Raw genomic sequence first — 22534 nt, 5'->3', positions numbered from 1 at the left:
AGAAGATGCAAAAAGGATCTTACAACGTACACAAAAACAGAGATTTTCTTCTTAGCTGGCCTGTCCTCCAAAAATATTCTTCAGGCTAAAAGTAAACGATACTAGAGGGTAACTCATATCCACAAGAAGGAATGAAGAGCAGCAGAAATGATAAATATGTGGGTAAATAAGAGTTTTTGTGTGAGCATTTTCTTCTTTTAATGTCTTCCAAAAATAAGATTTTTAAAGCAATAATTATAATACTGTATGATTGGGTCTATGTCATATATGGATACGACCTTGTGCTGGTAAGTGGGCACCTTTGGGTGTGGGGAAGAAAACTTTATTTTTTTAGCATTTGCAGATTTCTGTGGTGCAAAGACATCTAGAAAGGATCATCTCAAGTCACTAATGTGAAATCATGAATGCAGTGCTGGAAAGGATGTGCTTAATGTGTCATCACAAACTAGTGCTAGTTGGCTTTAGTAAAGCACTGTTAGAAGTAATAGATCACAAAGGAGGGAGAGACGAAATGGAGCTATGTTGATGCTAAGTTTCTATATTTTACTGGAATTTAGTCAGAATTAACTTGATTAGATGGTGATCAGTTAAAGATATATTGTAATACCCTCAGCAACTATTAAGAAAATAATTTTTAAAATATAGCCAAATTATCAACAGAGGAATTAAAATGGAAGACTAAAATAATATATATTTAACACATAAGATGTCAGGAAAGGTAGAAGAAAAGAACAAGAGATACAAACAGAATGAATAGCAACATGGCAGATCTAAATCCAACTATAACAATAATTACATTAAATGCGAATGAATAAACATTCCAACCAAAAGATAGAAATTGTTATACTGAATAAAAAAGTAAGATCCATCTATACACTCTCTATAACAAACACACTTCAGATTCAAAGGCACAAATAGGCAAAAGTAAAAGGATGGGAAAAAATATACCCTATAAAGAGTAACCATGGTGAGCAGAAATGGCTGTTCTAATATCAAAGTAGCTGTTAAAACAAGAAATATACTTAGAAATAAAAGAAACATTTCAAAATGTTAAAGCTGTTAATACAAGAGGAAGATAAAACAATTAAAACATCTATTCACCTAACAACAGAACCCTCAAACACATGAAGTGGAAACTGATAGAATTAAAAAGAGAAATAATTCAATGATTAGAATTGGAGATTTAAAAGCTCTTTCCCCAGTAATTGATAGAACAGCTAGGCAGAAAATCAGTAAAACTATGGAAGACTGTAAAAACACTATGAGCCAGCTTTACATAATTGAAATGTATTGTAGTTTGTAGGTAGGTATCAGCAATTTAAAAGGATTGAAATAATTCAAAGTATATTCTCTGAAGACAATGTAATAAATTAGAAAGCGGCAACAGAAAGAAATATGGGAAATTCCCAAACATTTGGAAAGTGGTACTCTTCTGAAAAACTTATAGTTCAAAGATGACATCAAAAGCAAAATTAGAAAATATCTTGTACTGAATGATAATAAAATGCGAATGTATCAAAAATTTTAGGATGGAACTAAAGTAGTGCTTAGAGAAAATTCATATCTTTGTCTCCCATATTGAAAAGGAAGAATGTTCTAAAATGAATGATCTGAGCAGCTTCCCTCTCAAGAAGCTATAAAAGGAAGAGTCAAAATTATAGAAGGAAGAAATGATAAACACATATTTAGTCAAAATTTGATGCTGAAATCTGTATACCAGAATAACACATGGTAGCCCCAAATGGAACAATACCCAAATGTCCAGGAGCATCAGCAATAGAATGGATAAATACGTTGTAGTATAACTAGACAATGGAAAAACAAGGAGGTATGGAGCATCTATAATTTCATGCAACTATATGGATGAAGCTCATAAGTTTAGATTTATCTGAAAAGGCCAAACATAAAGAATACATACTGCGTGATTCCATTTCTATTAAGCATTATTTAATGCAGAAAAGAACATGAAAGGCTCATTTTGTAGTGCTTGTAAAATTCATTTTCTCATTCCAGATGATGATTCCACTTGATGAAAATTCCGCAGTCTGTTGGCATATACAGCATGTGCAATCATTTGTATGTATATTATCATATACACGATTATCATAAGAGAAATTATAAAATATGCAAATACATTTTTAAATAACCATAAAATGGAAAAAATCCTAACAAATACAACTTGTGAAAACTAAAACAAAAAGAAACAAAAATACCAGAATTGTCTTACAACTTCTAATAGAATTTTATCTGTAATTTAAAAAACTTTCCATACTCAGTTGTAGATCATTTTGATGTTGATGTAACCAATATGTACAATGAAAAAATATAATGTCAATCCTACAAAATCTCTTGTAGGGTAGAGAAAAGTGAAAATATATCCAGGAGGATGAATGAGGCTAATAAAATATGTGTGCTACATGTATTTTGATGGCAATATCACACAAAAAAGGAAATTACATGTCAGTGGCAATTATACATAGTTACAAGGATTCCAGCAATATATAAAAATAATGGACTATGACATAAGTGGATTTATTGAGGCAGTACTATGTTGGATTTACATTTGAAATTCAATAAAATTAATCCAGTACATTAACAGAGTAAAGAAGAAAAAAATGTGATTAGTTTGTTGCAGAAGGCATTTGATAAAATTGACATTCATGCTTGCATTGAAAAGAAACAAAAGGATCTTTTAGAAAGACAGGAATAAAAAGGAAACATCATGCAAGATCTAGAATACACACAACAACTCTGAAAAAGAGCTAATTAAATCTATTGTAAAAAAACTTACAGTTTTTAAAGTGATTTGGCATAAAAATAGATAACTAGATCAATGAAAGAAATTAGAAAGTGCAAAACTATATGCACACATATATGAAAAGCAGATTTCAACAAAGTTGCAAAATTATTCAGTGAGGAAACTACAGTCTTTTCAACAGATGTTGTGGAAAAAATTGGCTATTGATATGCAAAATAAAAAACAATAATTTTATCCATACTTCACACTATATACAAAAATAAGCTCAAAATTGGTCATAAACTCAAGTGTAAACAATAAAACTTCAAGAAGATACATTAGAAAAAACCTACATGACCTTGGGTTAGGCAGAGATTTCAAATCATAGACTTGGAGAAAATATTCGGAAATCATACATCTGATAAAAGATTTGAACCACGATGCACAAAGAACTCCCAAAACAGAATAACAAAAAAAGCAAAATATTTCAATAGATACTTCACCAAAAAAGGTATATGGATTGCAAATAAACACATGAAAAGATGCTCAACACTATTAGTCTCAGGAAAATTCAAATAAAAACCAGTACAGCTCAGACTTCCTGTTCTGCAAAGGAGTAGATAGTACTCATCTATATTCCTCCCACTCAATACAGCTAAAAATCCTGGACGTTGTATATAAGACAAACATGAGAAGATTCTGAAAGGTGATGAGAAAGCTGACAGAGCTGGGACTCGGGAACTGAGGAGTGATATGGCGGTGAGCTCCCTGGAATTTCTTTTGACCTCACGTATCCCAGACTGGATGCCAGAGAGGCTAGTAAACTAGCAACACCAATGGGGACTTTTGTCTGTAAGAGTCAAGTCCCAGGAAGAGTTTTTTCTCTCCAGTTGAAGGACCAGGAAAGGCGCAGGCTAGAGAGACAGAAAACTTTTAGAGTCTAACCACTGTGCTCCAACCAAAAACCATAAAAATTCCAGGGAAAATATCACTTAGGAATGAAGGGGAAATCAAGACTTTCTCAGATAAAGGAAAACTAAGAAAATGTGTCACCACCAGGCCCACTCTAAAAGAATAGCTAAAGAGAATTTTCTAAGCAGAAATTAAATGATAAAAGAAGGAATCTTGGATTTTCAGGAAGGAAGAATAGAATAAAAAATATCGTTAGATAAAATAGACTTTCCTCCTCTTGTAATTTCTAAATTGTTTGATGGTTGAAGTAAAACCATAACATTCTCTCGTGTTCTCAATGTATGTAGAAGAAATATTTAAGGCAATTATATTATAAATGGACATGGTAAAGGGACATAAAGGAAGGTAAGTCTTCTCCATTTCACTGAAACTGCTGTAGACTATGATAGACTATGTAGACTGTGATTTTTATATATAATCATCTATGCAAAGATATATGTAATATATTTATTATTGATATAAAGCACATTAGAGCACTCATATGTGTATATAAAACTTAACACACATATATAAATTTATTTATAAAGCAAAGATCATCTTTGCTATAAATTATGCTTCATCAATTAGACAATGATGTAGAAAAGCATCAACTTCACTTCCACCTCACAGCATCACAAATGCAGCATCACCAACAGTAAATTTCCAATGAATTATAGACTTAAATATAGAATTTTTTTATAAAAAAAAAATGAAACCTAGAGAGTAATATAGGAAATTATATTCATGAACTTTGACTAATTTCTGAAATAGGTCCAAAATAATCACTAACTTTCAAAATGATAGATTGGACTTTTGATAACATTAATAAATTCTGGTCATTAAAAGACTCCAATATGAGGGTAAAAATGTAAGTGAAAGCATCAAAAAAGATATTTAATCTCATAAAATCACAAAAGAGTTCACATCCAAAATACAACAAGAACTCCTAGGAAGGAAAAAGACACCACATAGGAGAAATGGGCAAGACACTTGAACAGGCACTTCTTATTCTCACAAAAGAGAATATCCTAGTGATTAAGAGCCCAGAAAAACGTATCAAATCTAAAGGTCTTCAGGAAAATGCTTTTCAATGTTATAAAGATAATATTATATAAAAATCAGAACTTACAACATTAAAATTTCTGAGAGTACTAAGCTTTGGATCTAGGGACTATTGGGTAAAATGTGTATTTACAAAATAAACTAGAAAAATGTTGGGATAATTTAAGAAATTTGACGTACACATACATCTACGACCCTGCAATTTCATTCTGATGCATAGAGGATAATATATTACAATCATACAGAAATACAATTAAATAATATAATTGTATTTATAAATTATTATTATATTATTGTAAGTATAATATTTATATTATATAATATATAATATATAATTTATTATATATGATGCATTTTTATATTATATATTATAAATATAATATATGTGGAAAAAGACACAAGGACTTTCATTAAATAATTATTCATGATAAATATTGAAAATCTCTATCTCAGCAGAACAGATTTAAAAATGTCATATTCATATAATGTATAATACAGAAGTGCAAATTAATGAACTACAGATAAATGTAATAATATGAAGCAATTGCTATATATCATATGGGAGTAAAAGGAGACACATATAAAAATGTATACTGAATGTTCCATTTATAAAAAGTTTAAAAATAAGCAAAGATAATTTATAATATTAAAAATCAAAATAATGTTTAAGTGAGGAGGGAGGAGATAGGATGAGAGTACATCTGGGGAGGGGGGCTGCTGGGGACTGGTGACTTCTATCTCATGATTTGATTTGTAATTACATGGTTCTATTCACTTTGTGAATAGAACAGCCTGAACAATCGTGATATGTTTAGTTTCCTTGATGAATGGTAAAATTAAATAGCAAAGTTTGTTTTAAGAAAAAAAGGCATTTATAGAAAGGTGGTTTTCTATGAAAAGCAAGAATTGGAAATTATCAGATGTGCATTAGTGATAGAAGAATATAAATAAAAAAATCAAACAATGAAACAGCAACAGACTTTAGGTAAAAACTGCAAATATGTACAAAAATATGGATGATTTTCACAAATATAATATTGACTGAAATAAGCTTTAAATAAAATGCTGGAAATATTTAAAATCTTACCATTTCTTCTTCATTATCTATGTAAAGCAGGTTAGAGTTCTTAGAAGCACAGGCCATCAAACTCTCATTCCATGATTTTCTCTCAACACTAATGTAATAGCAGTTGTTGGAATATGTTAACCACTCCTTTGGACAACGACCACAATGATATGCTGAAGAAAGATTACGAATTATTATCCAAGAACAATTTGAATTTTAAAAAATGAAAATTAACTTACATATTTGCATAGGTATAAACATATATGTCCGTAGCTTATCTATGTGCCTTCCCAGGTTGGTACATATAAAACAAAACACACTCACACACAGACTTACAGAGAAGGGTCAGCCTTTCATCCCCTAATTTATATGTTCATATAAAGCAAATGCGCAAACGAAAATATTCACTCTACATATCTCCTGAAATTCAAAGAACAAAACCACTTTTTTAGAATAGTAATGTTATCTCTTATCAGTAGAAAATTTGAGCCAATTGGCAACAATGGGTATGAAGATTGTAAATGAATATTTCTTCATATTGTTGCATAAGAAGGAATACTCTACTATAATCGTTTTTTATGAACATTTGGTACCCGATTTTGTAATTCATTTCCCCCTCTAAAATCTATTATCATTTTTAACTAGCATAAGATAGAGACAAAATAAAAACTATATTAATATTAGAAATTTGAAAATAATTATATACCTTTCTGGCTCCTTCTTATCAGGGATGAATTGTTCTGCCCCAGGGTTACAGTAGCTAGAAATAGTAAAGTAATTATTATAAAAATTAATATTGATCTATATAAATCATAATAATTTTAGTTTCTTTGAAATTTGATGTATTGTTTAGAATTAGAATAATCTGGAAAAATATGATTTTACCAAAAAAATAATAAAGTAATGAAGATTGGGGGAAAATATTTCCAACCTAAAGGACAAACTTCACCATGTGTTACAATATTTGGTTTAACCAATCTCAATAATTAATTTATATTTCTCAATAAGATTGTTCAGTCTCCTAAAGCATGTATTTGAGCTATGAAATCAGAATATATATCTGTATATGTATGTATAATACTCTCTTCAATCATTCTGTTATTTATAATTTGACTAATTCAGGATAATCATTCCACATTTGGTCTAAATGCATACATTAAAATGAGAGTTCTATCCCACAATATTATGAAATTTATAGAGGCACTGACAATCATTAAAGTGAAAAGTTGTCTTATAATCTTTCAAAATTTACTTACAGGGACTAAAGAGTATCATTTTTACTACAATGTACATCAAGACAAGGCAGATGATTCCCAGGATCCCAGCAATGAGCTTCTCTGGAGGTGATGGAAAATCTGCACGGAGAAAAATGGAAACATTGAGACAGCAGAGATGGAGACAATTGTTTAGAGAGTTTGCATATAAGAGAACCCACATGCACAGGGAATCGCGTATATAAAAACTTAGATCCCAAACCCATATCTACCATTGTAATCTTACTCTCAGAATATATTATTGCGTTTTCAGTAAATATGATCCTCCGTGAGTTGTTGGTCAAAGACTACAAATTACAACAATGCCTGAATAAAATTAGTCCTCAGATTTCATATTAGAATACTGTATTTCAACTTCAAGCTATGATCCTCACAGATAAAAAATATGTGAGCTTATTCCCTATGCTTTCACCATACCTCTGCATCCCAGCTGCACATCCTAAACAGTTACACTGTTTGTCTATTAAATGTTTTACTTTTGCAGAGGTCATTCTTCTCATTCCTTTGAAGGTCTTGAGAAGCATTTTGAAGGTTTAATTCCACATAAGTTATTTCCTGTTCAGTTACTGAAATGGAACTTTAGTGTCTTTACCTTTCATTTGCTGTCTCCTTGAGTCCTTAATCACATTCAGTTCTGAAGAGATTTCTCTTTGGTTATTCATCTCTGCAGCTGAGTAATGACAGGGACTGTGCTCTATGATAACTGTACTTAAGTAGTTAATAGATGCTGTATGTAGTGACAAGATCCTAGTATCGTCAAATGGGTGGAGTGTGAGGTAATAGTACTCGTTTTGCAGTTGAATAGTGTAAAAGTCTGGTTCTAATTTCCTTAGAGTTTTAAATAAGTGTTTCACGATAGAATAGTTTAGATAGATAATTTTTAAAATGATATTCTACATTTGACGCAATGTTATTGGTTGGAGTAATGAAAAGCAATAATGAGTGAGGAATAAAGAAGTCCATGAATAATAATATCCTTATTAATTTAAAGTCAGATTCCACAGAAACATTTTAAGAATGTTAGAATAACTGTGTTAATTTAAAATGCTATATTGGAAAAAAAATGATGCACCAATTTTCATGATGATTTTTAAATCCACTAGTGGTTAAAGATTTAGTGTCATAAAATTGGGGGAAGAGTAGTGTTAGCATACATAGTTTTCTGTACTAAATTACTTGTAATTAGTATTGGGGTGGTGAACATGATGTAATCTATGCAGAAATAGAAGTATAATGATGTACACCTGAAATTTGCACAATGTTATAAACCAATGTTACTGCAATAAACAAAAAATTAAAAAAAAAAAGTGGATGAGTATGTTATCAAATGGTATTTTATTTTGAATGATTGCGCATTTTTAAGGAATCGTTAAAATTTTAAAGAAATATTTTATATGTTGAAAACTTTGACATGACACACTAAATTATCCAAACCTAAGAAATAATGAGAACAAAACAACATAAAAATAAGTTAAAAAGCAATTATTTTGCACAACTAATTTTCAATTGATTTATCAGCTAAAATATGAAGCCATAAACTGTAAATAAAGTGTAGGTCATTTATGGAAGAACACAATTTGTGCAAACTTCTAGAAAGATCCTATAGCTGTCAAAGTTGGTAAGAGTAGCTTTAGTTGTGTAAACAATTGTAACAAATGAGATAATGTAATTTAATAATTCAGTCAATGGGCTCTGTAGTCAGTAAGATTTGGAATTAATTCTGGTTTTGAAACTTACAATATGTGATCATTAAAAAGTTACTTAGTGTCTAGCAACCTAGTTTTCTAACCTAAAAATGGGAATAAAAAAATGTATGCTATAATGCATGTAAAACACTTAACACTCAAATCCGTCATTTATAAGCTTTCAATAAAATGTTAGTTATTTTAATTATTATTTTAACACATTTACCAATTTATTTTTTCTGAACTATATCAGTTAGACAATATAACAATTCATTAGACAGGAGTCTCTTTATCAGTGTGCTATGCACTTCAATTTTTTAAGTCTTTTGATTGTTGATAATTAAGTTTAAATTAGCATTTTGTGGAAATTACATCATTCTGATTTTTATTAAAAATCAAACGACTTTTATTTTTTCTAAGTAAATGTATGGGGGATTACATTTCACCTTCATGATTGGATGAGTGCATTTTAAGAATCAATTTTTAAAGGCAGGGCTACTTATAAAATAATATATAAAATAATATCTATATGGATTACAACATACAAAATTAATTGTTTATGGTCATGATCCTTAGGGGATTTCACTTGAAACTATATTGATTTACAAATAAAATATGCATGTCTGTATACACTTGACTAATTCTCCACAGACAAGAATTTGAATATTTAAGAAATCCTCCAACATATTTCATATTTTATGCTTGTTTTTAACCCTGAGATATTCAGATAAAGATATCAAAATTCTTTTTGATTAGATTGTATATTAATTATTGCATTATCTCCAGCATTTGTAATCTCCCACTAAAGGAGATTGTCTAGTAGAGGGACAGGAGAGTAGTGTCACATACCTTCTGTTGGCCAGAGTTGTGCATCCTCTAGTGGGAGACTAGGTTATTCTTGTAAGCAAACAATATCTGTGGTCTTCACAGACTGCCCTGTGAAGGTTCAGAGTGAAACAATAGTGGACAAAGTAGATTTCTCATCAATGTGTCGCTTATAGTTTGAACAGGAAATTCTTACACTCGGGCTATTTTGAAGACAGTTGATCTCCTCACACACCCCAGAATACAGGAGACTTTGAGCTTGTAGTGTCTCATTTAGTTTGCCCATTGTCAAGTGCCTCTGAGACATTGTTTTCATATTCTAAAAGATATCAGGGGACAGACTTTACCCATGCAATTAATCTGCTTCTATCTCAATCACAAACACTGAAAATTTAGGCCTTGTTGAGAGTATCTTAGATGTTTAAGTTCCACTTTTAGAAAAGATTGCTAAATTTTGTGATTTCATACTCTTTTCCTTATACTCTCATTATGTCATTTCTATTATAACTGAAAAAACTCTAAAATCATAATCCTATTAACAATAGATATTTAATGATATTTGTCACTAATTATTCTGAAGAATTGCTATATTTTCAACTTTATTGTACGTGTCACAACGATCATCAATTCCTAAACTTTTTTTTCTCAGTTTCTCTGCCATAGTTCTTAAAATACCCACATTCAATTTTATTACTCAAAAATAAGTTATTTAGATCTCCCCTGATAAAAATAAATATCTCTGGGAAAGATATCACATTAAACAATATTGAACTATATCACCATGCCAGAGATTGAAATGTTAAATTACTACTCATTATATTATTCATGATTCAGCCTCAAATGATAACTAGTTGTCTGTATTTTAATGGGAATACTTTTTGTTAATGACAAAAGCCCAAGTCTAACTATGTAGGGGCAAAATAAAGGTAATTTTTGAAAATTTTCACTAACCAAAAAATGGGGATGGCTGAAAAAATGGACTTTTAAAAAACATGTTAAATGACACATGAACATCAAAAGAAATAAAACATTAAATCTAAATGATCTAGTTTGTATCAAATGGAATTGGTTTTATCATTCCTCTTCTTGTATCAAGAAAAGAGGCAACGTTTATCTATAATTCCTAAGGAAATTAAAAATGGAAGTACCATATGATCCAGCAATCCCACTTCTGGGTGTATATCCAAAGGAAATGACACCACTATCTCGAAGTGATATCTGTACTCTCATGTTCATTGCAGCATGAGTCACAATAACTTAGCTATGGAAACAACCTAAGTGACTATCATTGGATAAATGGACAAAGAAAATGTGGTTTATGTATACAATGGATTATTATTCAGTCATAAGAAAAAAGAAATCTTGTCATTTGTGACAAGGATGAATCTAGAGGGCATTATGTGAAGTGAAGATGGTAGACACAGAAAGACAAATACTGCATGGTATCATTTACACGAGGACTCTAAAACACAAAAAGAAAAAAAATTCAAACTCAGAAAGAGCAGAAAACTGGTTGCCAGGGACTGAGGGGTGGAGAAAATAGGGAGAGGTTGGTAAAAGCATACAAATTTTCAATTATAAGATGAATAAGTTTTGTGGATCTAGTGTATAACATGGTGACCATAGTCAATAAACTGTATTGCTTATAGTTGAAATTTACTAAGAGAGTAGAACTTAAATGTTCTCACTCAAAAACAAGGTGAAAGAATCCAATTGTTATGCAATCCTGCTGAATACAAAAGCTCTAGAAGAAAATTCTATATGTTTTACCTCATTCTTTAAGTGCAACTTTTTAAAGCCTTACAAATGATTCCATTACTTATTATGGGAGTAACATTGAGGTCAGAAAATTATGTGATTAAAGTATGGGGTCTTAAAAACCTGTTATTTATCAGCACAAAAGAACAAAAAAAGCTAACCCAAACAACTTTCCCTAAGTGAATGACATGCTTGTTCATTAGGACAAAAGGTTAGCAGAAGTTTTCCTATTTTTGAGACAAAAAGGCTGAATTATTTAGAGTTACAAGCTTGATTTTCATGTTGTAACTTTTTAATTTTTTAAACTAATAAGTGAAGAAATGTGTTTGGCATCAAGGATGTTATTTCCACTACATCATTGGAGAGAGAAATAATCTGATTGATGTGTTTACTTTTTAACCAATTGGCCTAGTTGCGTAAATAGTCTAAAATGAGTTACATGGGCAATATTCACTAAAAAGAAAATTATGTAGCCTCAGGTATCATGTTTACTCATCATGGTTTTTTGCCACTCTTTTTCTAGTTATTTTTTCTCTCCTCTTCCTTTTTACTTTATCCCTAAGCTGTCAGAATCAATAAATGTTATAGGATAATGTAAACATGGCCTTCTAAACTCTGAAGCACAAATAGGCAAAAAATGACCATTTGGTCTGGTCTCTCTGCTTCTGGTGGGGTTAGTGTGCAAAGTGAAATAAGTCAGAGGGAGAAGATCAAACACTGTATGATATCACTCATTAAGTAGAAGATAATAACAACAACAAACAAACACATAGAGACAGAGATTGGATTGGTGGTTACCAGAGGGGAAGGGGGGAGGGAGGAGGGCGAAAGGGATAATTTAGCACATGTGTGTGGTGATGGGTTGTAATTAATATTTGGGTGGTGAACATGATGTAATCTATGCAGAAATAGAAGTACAATAATGTACACCTAAAATTTATACAATGTATAAACCAATGTTACTGCAATAAACAAAAAATAAAAAAAAAATAAAGTTGTATCAAAAATAAATAAATAAATAAAAGTAACTTTTAAACAAATTCTATCATTGACAAGTGATGACTGTTATGAATAAATTATGAAAAGAATGGATGAGCAGCTTCAGCAGGTAATGAAAGAAACCCTGTAAATGACATAAATTGTAAATCTAATTCTTAGAAAAATGAGATATATTATGTATTATATATGATTTGTCTATAAAACAAATTAAAATTTTGACAATTTCTAAGCTGAAATTTACTCAGACTAAGGAAATCACAGTCTGGTTAAGGAAATTCACATGCCACTCTTTTGTAGTAACCATAAAACAGCCAGATAATTTCTATGCAGATGAGATCCAATAATTTTACCCCGTCAGATCCATATCTTGTGGATTTTCCAACGCCTTTATGGAAGAAATTCTGGTTAACTGGTATCTATTACTATCCATCTTTTGCTATACTCTTATACTGGTCTGTGTCATTCGAATTTTATATACTCTGTCTTACTGACCCCTAAAATAATGGAAGAATTTAATGTATAGAAAGAATAAAACATACAACGTTAATAAAATTCAGAAATTTGTGTCATACAAAATGTGATATCTATGTACATATGTATGAGGTAATTATTCTAAAATAATTATTACTATCTACTAAAACTACTATATTTGGGTTTTTGGTTGTTATATTTTAAAGTGTTAAGCATGTTTAAAGATTTGAAATGCCATGGGGAGGTGAATACCAGGTGAACTGTTGCTTCTGATTTTTATGCCCAGGACATTTTCCCCTCTTTTCTGAGAGCCTTCACATCACTCTGACAACCTTTAATATACACATGTTGGAATCAAGTTTTCACAAACACCAAACCAAATAGTATTTCTAGTTACAATGACACTCAGATAAAGGATTTGGACATTGACCTGGTATTTTTAGTCATTTTCTGGTTTTCACACTTTACTGAATAGTGTCACACTCCCTCTCCTCACCAAATTAATGTCCACCCAGAGCCTGTGAATGTGACTTTATTTGAAAATAGAGTCTTTGCAGATGTAAACAAGTTGAGACGAGGTCACACTGGTGTAGGGTGGGGTCTTACTTAAAACACTCTATGGGAAGAGGGAATTTGGACACAGAGACAGAAACACAGGGAGAACACCATGTGATGACAGAGACAGAGATTTCAGTAATATGTCTATAAACCAAAGGATGTCAAGGACTGGGGGCTACATCAACAGCTAAGAGAAAGGCGTGAAACAGAGTCTCCTCTAGAGTTTTCAGAGTGAGGATAGGCCTATTGACACTTGATTTCAGAGTTCTGGCTTCCAGAACTGTGATAGAATAAATATTTTTTTTGTTTTAAACACACAAAAAAATTAAAATATACAGTATGTTAGAAGGTGATGTTACATGAAAACTTTTGAACAGAGCAACAGAAATTGGGAGAGCGATCTATGAGAGGGAACTGCAATTCAAGTGGGATTCATTGAGGAAGTAATATTAGGACAAAGACATGAAGTAGGTGAGGAAACTAGCAATGCAGATAAATGGAGATGGACATTTTTAATAGAGCAAATAACTAATAGAATTTCCTATTGAAGAAGCATGCCTGACGTGTCTGAGGATCAGCAAGGAGGCTGATACAGCTGGAGCAGAGTGAGTGAAGTGAATAGTGTTACAGCATGCATTCTCGACAGAGGTGACATCACAGACAAGGGGACAAAAATGGATTCTTGAGGATAGTGAAAAAAATCTTACTCATTTTATGTATAAATCACACACATATATATAAAGTACATAAAGAGAGGTGTAGTGTATTTGCAGTTTTGAATTTTCATGGGAATGGGCTAAGAAAACATGTCTGTAAAGGCTTCTTAGTGGGTTTAGGACAATAATGAAAAAAAGGTTGAGAAACACTGTATTAGAGGATAAGGTGCTAGAGGTAACAGGGCTCAGATCGTCCAGGCTTTTGGAAGGCTTTAGCTTCTTCATGGAGAAGCATGGAGAGGCACTCCTAGGTTTGAACAGATGAGTAACATGATCTAACTATATTTTAATAGTGTCAATTTGGCTGCGGAAATGAAATACAGTGTAAGGTCAGAAATAAGGAGACCCTTAAAATAATTCAGGCAAGAGATAATGGTGCTAAACAGTGGAAACTGTGAGAAGTGATTGGATTCCAGCATATTTTGAAGTTAGTGTTAGCAAGACTCTCTCATGTAAAATGTGTCCTGAGAAAGTAGGAGAGAAATAAGGATGAAGCATGATTTTCGCTTTGAGAAACTGGAAACATTGTGTTTCCATTAAATGAGTCGAGAAAGATTATACACGTAGTAGATGTAAGACAGAGAAATCGGGAGTTTGTTTTCCAATTGGACATGTCAAATATGAATTATCTGTTAAACATACAAGTGAAGTTGTTGAATAGGATCTCAAATATCTAAGTCCCGAGTTAAATGGTGAGATTTGGGCTGGAAAGTATAAAATTGGGCAATTCAGCTTGTATGTGGTGCTTAAAATAAAGAGACTGATAATATCACCAGGGAAATTAATGTAGATGTAAAAAGAAGTCCAAGGACTGAGCCCTATGGTGCTCAAACGTTAAGTTCAAGGTGAAACAGCAAGCAAGACTGAAAAGCATAGCGATGAGATATGAGTAAAAACCAAGAAAATGTACTGCCCTGGGTGCCAAGTGAAGAAAAGTTTTCCACGAGGCACGAGTGAACCAATGTGTCTAATGCCGATGCGAATTCAAGTAAGATGAGAATTTATTAACGGATTTACATAATAAGGAATAGTTTGTGCGCTATTGAGGCAAACATCTGACGTGATAAATTAAAAAAAATAGGACAGGAATTTGAAATTGTTTTACTGCGATGAAGCCAGATGTTTATTAAATGTATTTTTTCTGATAGTGGTTAATTGAATCTGAATATCATATGCATTATCAATCCTGAATACAGTCAATTGTGGTCTCCTCTAATATTATTTCTCCTCTTTTTCCCTATCTTTTGATCCTGGAAAATTATCCTTCGTGTCTTAGTATCTTTTATATTTTCTACAGTTTCTCTTTTCTTCAATTCTTCTTTCAATTCACTTACTTTCTCCCTAAATGTTTCTAATCTTGTTCTTCAATCCCTCCACTGATTTTCTTTTAAATGATTTTGTATTAATTTCTAGAATTGCTATTCTTGATTTTTCCAGATTACTCTGGCTGCTTCCCATCACACAAATCTCAGACACCAACTTCTTTTTTAATGTATTCATTTCTCTATCTCTTATATTTTATTCATTTTAAATATCTATACTTTATAATCTATATTGAAGAATTACATCATTCGGTACCGCTCTCTCTCCTTTTGTTTTTTTTTGCATGACTTTCAATTTTGAATTGTGGCTTCCTAATCCTATGCAGCCTGTATTGACAATATCTCTAGAAGTTTTCTATTTATATTTTTATCTATATATCATAGTTTTATTGTATATTTATAGTTTCATGTTTATATTTTTCCCTCAGTCATCACAAAATATCACTCTTCCTGATGGGTTAAAGGAGATTCCCCATCCCTCGTGCCTTGATTCTTATTTCTCTATTTGTTATTTACGCTGAATGTCTCTGAAGGGAAAAGGGCTTCAGATTCAAACTCTTCAGTCCTTACCATGTTGCTTGTTCTAGTTGTTATTTTATACCAGAGTGGTAGCTGTTGAGATGAAGAGAGATTTAACTATATACACAAAAAACATCATTTTCCCAAGATCATTTCAGGAAGTCTGATTACTTTTGTTTGGAAATCTTGTCTTTGATCAATTAATTTCCTGTTTAGACTTCTTCTCCTGCTCTTTTAGTTGATGATTTCCTCCTCAAAAGTTTGGTGATTCTTATTTGTCTATTCATATTGATAACTGATACTTCAAATTTGAGCAATGTGTTTCTATCATAAAATAGTATTTCTATTAAATTGTTAAGTAATTCAGATAATATGCAAAGAAGCTTATCTCTGGCAATATTGAAATTATGGGAGGAACCTTGTAGCTGGACAGGGTATGTGGATATCTTATATTCTGACATCTGGGATTTCCATACCTCCTGCAGGTGTCATAACGGGTGGTACACTGCTCTCTTCATCACAGTTAGCATACAATCCTGTATCTCCTATGCCAAAAATCACATTCCAGAATATATTTCTTGCCCTGACAATGGTCCAAAAAATCCATCTACTACTATTACCTGTTACCTGTAAGCTGATCTTGTATCTCTCATTCCCGTTTTATTTGCTATATTTGCCTTTAAATGACTTAATTTATAATTTAATTTTCATTTATAATTTAATTTAATTTACTTTAAAATTTAATTTAATTTTCCATGAATCCCATTGTATTTGTTTTATCATGTCAAGTAATTTTGAAAATTTTTTTTTGTATTTATTTTATATTGTTTTCATGTTCTGGTAAGAGTTGGTTATTTTATAAGTATTTTTTCCGATGATTTCAATGGATTTGCCACAGGAAGTGAAGTAGTCATATAAGCTAAATCTGTTCATCTTGATCCAATAAAGGAGTAACATTTTTAAATGAAATAATTTATTTGTTAATTAATTTTCTGTTGTTGTTTTCAAATAGCCAAAAAGGGCCTGTATTGTAATGTTCTCCTAGCATAGCTATGCCTTTGTCTCTAAAAAGCATATGGAGGTTCTCTGGGGAAAGGTGCATACACATATATGTATATGTGTGTATATACATATACATATATATATATAGAGAGAGAGGATATTACAGTAAAGTAAAAACTACTGCTTAGAGAGTTATTGAGAAAGCCAATTAGAGAAACACCATTGTCTTGGCCAGGAATCAAATGGAAAGAAAAAGCAAATAAAGCACTCAAAACCATTATATCAGTCAAGATAGGTGAGGGCATCCTGCAGTAACTAATAATCCCCATACATTGAAGCTTACATCCACAAACATTTATATCTACAGCAAGAGAGCTTTGTTTCTTACTTACGCCATAGAACCCCTTACCCACATCACCTTGACTCCTGGACAAAGTTTTACGGAGTAGCCTCTAGCTGGAACATCACTGAACCTTGTGTCAGAGAGAGAAAAGATACAGAAAACCAGGAACTGCCTCTCAGTATTTCAGCTCAGAGGTGTTCAATTTGAATTCAACATGGTGAAGATATGTAATCCTCTCACCAGGAACATCAATATACCACAGCCATTAAATTGAATTTAATGTTTACAAGTTCAGCTAGCCTGCTGAAATTGAGTGGGCAAGTGGAATAAATAAAACACTAGAAGAATATAACAAAAGAGAAAAATATGCATATAAATATCTCAGAAATAAATATATGTAAAGGATAACGATATATAATAAATAATTATATTTACATATATGTATATATGGATATCTCAGAAATAAATGCTAGCAAAGACTAGACAATTCAAAAGCTCTGAAAAGACAACATCAGGAAGACATGGAGGAGTTATCATGCCTAATCATGTCTCTAGACTCATTACAAGTGTCAGCAGTGGTTTCAGTTTACGAATATGGTAAACATGACTTTTCCAGTTACAACAATTGTGAAAGAGATACGAAAATCTTCGCTAGGACACAGATTTCTTAGACCTAAATATTTCCATATCCAAAGGCAATCATAGCAGCCAGTGTCAGATAAGACTGAAATTGCCAATTCAGAGAGAATGTAGAAGTTATGTTACTGGAAATGACCCACACTCCATGTTCTATTAGAGTTCAAGACACACAGAGATCCAAGGAGCAGAAAAATTCATGGATTTTGAATCTAAAAGTAAAGTACTTCAAGTAAGACCTGGTAAATTAAGTTGAAAACCTTTTACATTTCTAAACTTTGAAATAAAAACAACATATATAAGAGAAGATAATACTAGATGTTTATTTTTATTTCTGATATAGAAGCATACCATCGTATTTAACTGTCATATTTACTTACCTTATATGTCAATTAAAGTGAACAATTAGTATTTTAAAAAAGCAGTCACCCAGGAAATGTCAGGGCATCTCCTTTGTTCTGTTATCATTAGGTCTGCAGTTATCTTTGCCAATAATGATCCTTAGGCTACGAGAAAATAATTTTGGCTATGATAAACTCTAAGGGTAGGGAATTTTGTTTTATTCTGAAGATGATGATGATGACGTGGAAGAGAGAATAATGTTTGGTGGGGTTTTTTGGGGTTATCTTTTTTTTTTTTTTGTGAGGAAGATCAGCCCTGAGCTAACTTCCATGCCAATCCTCCTCTTTTTGCTGAGGAAGACTGGCCCTGAGCTAACATCCATGCCCATCTTCCTCCACTTTATATGGGATGTCGCCACAGCATGGCCTGATAAGCAGTGCGTCTGTGCGTGCCCGGGATCCGAACCCGGGCTGCCAGCAGCAGAGCTCGCACCTAACCGCTAGCCCACAGGGCCGGCCCCCTGGATTTTCTTTTTTGGTGAGGAACATTCACCCTGAGCCAACATCTGTTTCCAATCTTCCTCTTGTTTTCTTTTTTTTTGCTTGAGGAAGATTAGCCCTGAGCTAATATCTGTGCCAACCTTCCTCTACTTTGTATGCAGGATGCCTCTACAACATGGCTGATAAGTGGAGTAGGTCCGAACCTGGGAATACAAACGCACAAACCCTGGCGACCCAAGTGGAGCGCGTGGATCTTTAATCACTCGGCCACGAGGTTGGCCCTGAAACTAGTGTTTTAATAATTCTTTATGTGCTAATACATATTTGAAGTTTTAAAAATAAGTAACATGAGACTTTTAAATCCATTTCTTTGTGGTCTGGAAAACACTACATCTACTTCAGAGGACAGAACCTAAATTGAATTTGCCGAAGGAATACTAACTTAATCCAGGCAACACAATTTTTATGGTGAGGAATAAATAGAATAAGAATTTGAGGCAGATGAAATTTTTCCTTAATTATTTTATATCCTATAAGTGTTAGTTCCAAAACTAAATACTTCTGGATTTATAGTTTGTTTTATCTTTGTGCCCTCTGGTCCTGCCTTCTTTGGGATTACTTGAATATTTTTCAGAATTCCATCTCAACTGGTATATTGGCTTCTAGGCTATCTCTGTTTGCATTAGAATTTTCATGGTTGTTCTAAAGATTATAGCATGCACTCAACTTTTCACAGTCTGGTTAGAATTAATTGTTTACAACTTAAGACATTTTATATCATGCAGGTTTATCACCTCTCCTATCCATTATGGTATACTTGTCATTTGTATTACGTGTTATATGAACTGTAAACACTGGAAGACAATGTTATAATTTTTGCTTTAAATAGTCATTCATACTGTAAAGAAATGAACAGAAGAGAGTCTTTCACATTTGCACAGATATTTACAATTTTTCATTCTCTTCTTACCTTCTCAAATACCCAATTTTCCATTTAGTATTATAACTGATAACCTGAAGAATTTTTTTCCTGTAGCATTTCTTGTAATGCAAGACTCCTGGTAATGGATGTGTTTAGTAGTTTTTGAAAATGTTTTAATTTACCTTCATTCTTGAACGATATCATTGATATGGTATTCTGAGTTGGTAGGTTTTATCTTTTTCTTGAGATGAATACTGTGTTATCTTATTATTTTCATTAGTTCTAATGAATTTCTGGGCTTATAAAGTGTCATTATTCTCTAGTTGCTTTCAATATTTTCTTTTTATCTATTTCATAAATTTAACAATTAGGTACCCATTCATTATTTAGTCTTAACTTATCTTGTTTGGGTTTTGCTGGGCTTTCTGAATCTAAGTTTGTGTTTTTCAACAAATTTGGTATCATTTCAGACATTATTTCTTCCAATATTTTTCTGCCAAAAGTTTTGTTCTCCTGCGTGTAAGATTTTAATTACATGTGTTTCAACTTTCGATGTTATCTCATTGGTCACTTTTTTAAAATGTGTTTTTGCTCTCTACTTCAGATAAAATTATTTCTGTTGATCTACGTTACAGTTAATTGACTCTTTGTCATGTCCATTGTGCTATGAAACCAGTAAAGAGAATTTTTTATTTTATATATTCTATATTTTGTTGTAATTGTTTTGTTTTATACCATTTACAGGGATTTCTTATCTTTTTATTTATTGTGAGTATATTTCTTATACATCCTTGAGAATTCTTTTCATACTGCTTTAAAAATATTTGTCTGATAATTTAAAAATCTTGTTCATCTTGGGAGTGGTCTTATTTGATTGTCATTTCTCCTGAGACAGGTCACATTTCTCTGGTTTTATTAATATGTTACTTTAAATCTTGAATCTCCTAGGAGGACTCAGGGTTCACTGATATTTCTCTGAAGAGTGTTGATATTATTTTTTAGAAGGCAGTTAATTAGGGGGACTGGCACTGAAAACAGTCTCTTGGCTGGCAGCTCAAATATCATGTTAGTTCTCTAATTTATCCTCAGGTGCAATCTCTTTCACACAAGATTGTTCTGGTGGCAGCCTGAATTTGGGGCAGAGTTTATAGACTGAATTTATTATTCTCACTCTCTGGTTCTGTCTTTTCAGGGATTCCACCATCATGTCTAAGTGGCTATGGTTGTCTTCAATGCTATCTTCTGTTTTATTGAGATAGGAAAGACTGCAAGGTTTTTGTTGGAGTTTTAGTCACATAAATGCAATTGAATTTGGTCTGCCTTCAGGCTAAAAATGGTACAAACAGGTAACTATCACTGTGCCATTTTCTTCATCCAGGTTTGAACTATTTTTGCAAAACTCTTTATGGTTTCCCACTTAATCTCCAGGGAGGTGTGTCTGTGTGTGTGTTTACTTCTTCCAGCGTTTATAATTGTTATCAGTGGTAGGTTCCAGTAGGAACTTACTTAGCCACACCAGAAGCAGAAGCCCAAATTCCTTTGGCTTTAAATGTCTTTTTACTTTAATTTGAAAGAGATCTGTAATTGTTTTACCTCTGGTAAACTCAAGATCTCTATACTGCCTATTAAAATTTGAGGTACTTCATTGCTGGCATTTTATTATTTGTATGTGTTTATACATCTTACTGTTATAGTAATTTCATGATGCTATTGAATTTTATTCCAGAATCTCTGACAGGGAATTTTGGATAACATTGACATATGTAATTTGGAACAGAAGGTGAAATCGAACAGAAACATATAAACCTTGGATACAGAAAGACATTTGGTTCATTTCAGTAGTGCATGGTTTTTATCCAGTTCAGAGCCTTAAGGGAGCAAAAGCTAAATGTTTACATGTTGTCTTAGGAGGAGCCACAAAGAAACAATGGTTGTAATTAAGGAAGGAGACCCATAAAGTGTAGGGCATAACACTGATTAAATGCTAATATCTTATTTTATCCATAACTTTACACTCATTAATTACCAGAAAATAGAATTTTGAGGTCAGTAAATTTGGAACGCAAGATGGACATAAACCAGTCCTTCCTGCATTCTCTTTGAACTGGCTGTCTGTAAAGAACACACGTTCTACTCTGCTCCAACAGACAGTAAATGTTAAAGGGGCACCATTATCCTCTGAAATTAGTGCTGAAATGAGGACTGTTTAATTCTGGAGTCCAGAACACAAGGCCATTATGTTCCACACTGAAGGCACCTTCTCAGAAAGTTAGACACAAAGAAAACTACCATTTTGGTTTTTATATTCCTGACTTCTCTCTGATTCTTTCTAGTCTAAATTCACCTTAGTTTAACATCTGCCGATATTATTCCCTATATTTATATCAAGTGGTTTTTTAGGGCTATGACCTAAGCTCACTCTACCAAGTAATTCCCACGGCTTATTATGGACACGTGTACAACTTTAGGCATCTTTTCTGTGCAAGATTTAAATACGTCAAAAATAGTTTGGGAGACAATTGTGAGGCTCTCCTCATCAGAATGTAGTAAGCAGCTTCTCTATTACTTTTCTCCATTTTCAATGGTAAGAGATGCACATATGTGAATGGGATACTACAACTTTGGAAGGAAAAGGGGATTTCAGTCTCTTCTTCCCCCAGGAGTCTGTCACACTTTCATCTGGTCCCAAATCTAGGAGCTGTTAGAGGTTATCTTGCCAAAATTTGACAGTTCCTTAAAAAATTTCTTCAATTCCAAAAAAATAGCCTTTACATATGCCCAAAATAACACATTGGCTAAGAGACTGGGGCTCTTGACCAATAAGAAAAAAGATAGTTATCGTAATT

General features: G+C 32.3%; 1 protein-coding gene across 2 annotated transcripts in view; it reads right to left on the bottom strand.

Annotated features, from left to right (window-relative positions):
* The window catches only part of LOC101405540 (NKG2-A/NKG2-B type II integral membrane protein-like), a 65028-nt gene that overhangs the window by 28300 nt on the left and 14194 nt on the right, over nucleotides 1-22534 (bottom strand). Inside the window, exons 1-4 of one of the 2 annotated variants that reach the window (XM_087442765.1) lie at nucleotides 7683-7833; nucleotides 7073-7171; nucleotides 6523-6576; nucleotides 5838-5989 (exon numbers count right to left, since the gene is read on the bottom strand). In XM_087442765.1, the coding sequence (XP_087298891.1) occupies nucleotides 5838-5989; nucleotides 6523-6576; nucleotides 7073-7171; nucleotides 7683-7752 (375 nt within the window). In that variant the 5' untranslated portion in view covers nucleotides 7753-7833. Of the gene's footprint in view, nucleotides 1-5837; nucleotides 5990-6522; nucleotides 6577-7072; nucleotides 7172-7682; nucleotides 7834-22534 lie in introns of those variants that run through there. The other variant, XM_087442766.1, reaches the window with a different exon arrangement.

The sequence above is a fragment of the Ceratotherium simum genome, chromosome 17, assembly GCF_057802395.1.
Source record: "Ceratotherium simum simum isolate JZ-2026a chromosome 17, ASM5780239v1, whole genome shotgun sequence".
In the NCBI taxonomy this organism is placed as follows: domain Eukaryota; kingdom Metazoa; phylum Chordata; class Mammalia; order Perissodactyla; family Rhinocerotidae; genus Ceratotherium; species Ceratotherium simum.
Note: the sequence above shows the minus strand (reverse complement) of the source record. Positions and strands in the feature narration are given on the sequence as shown.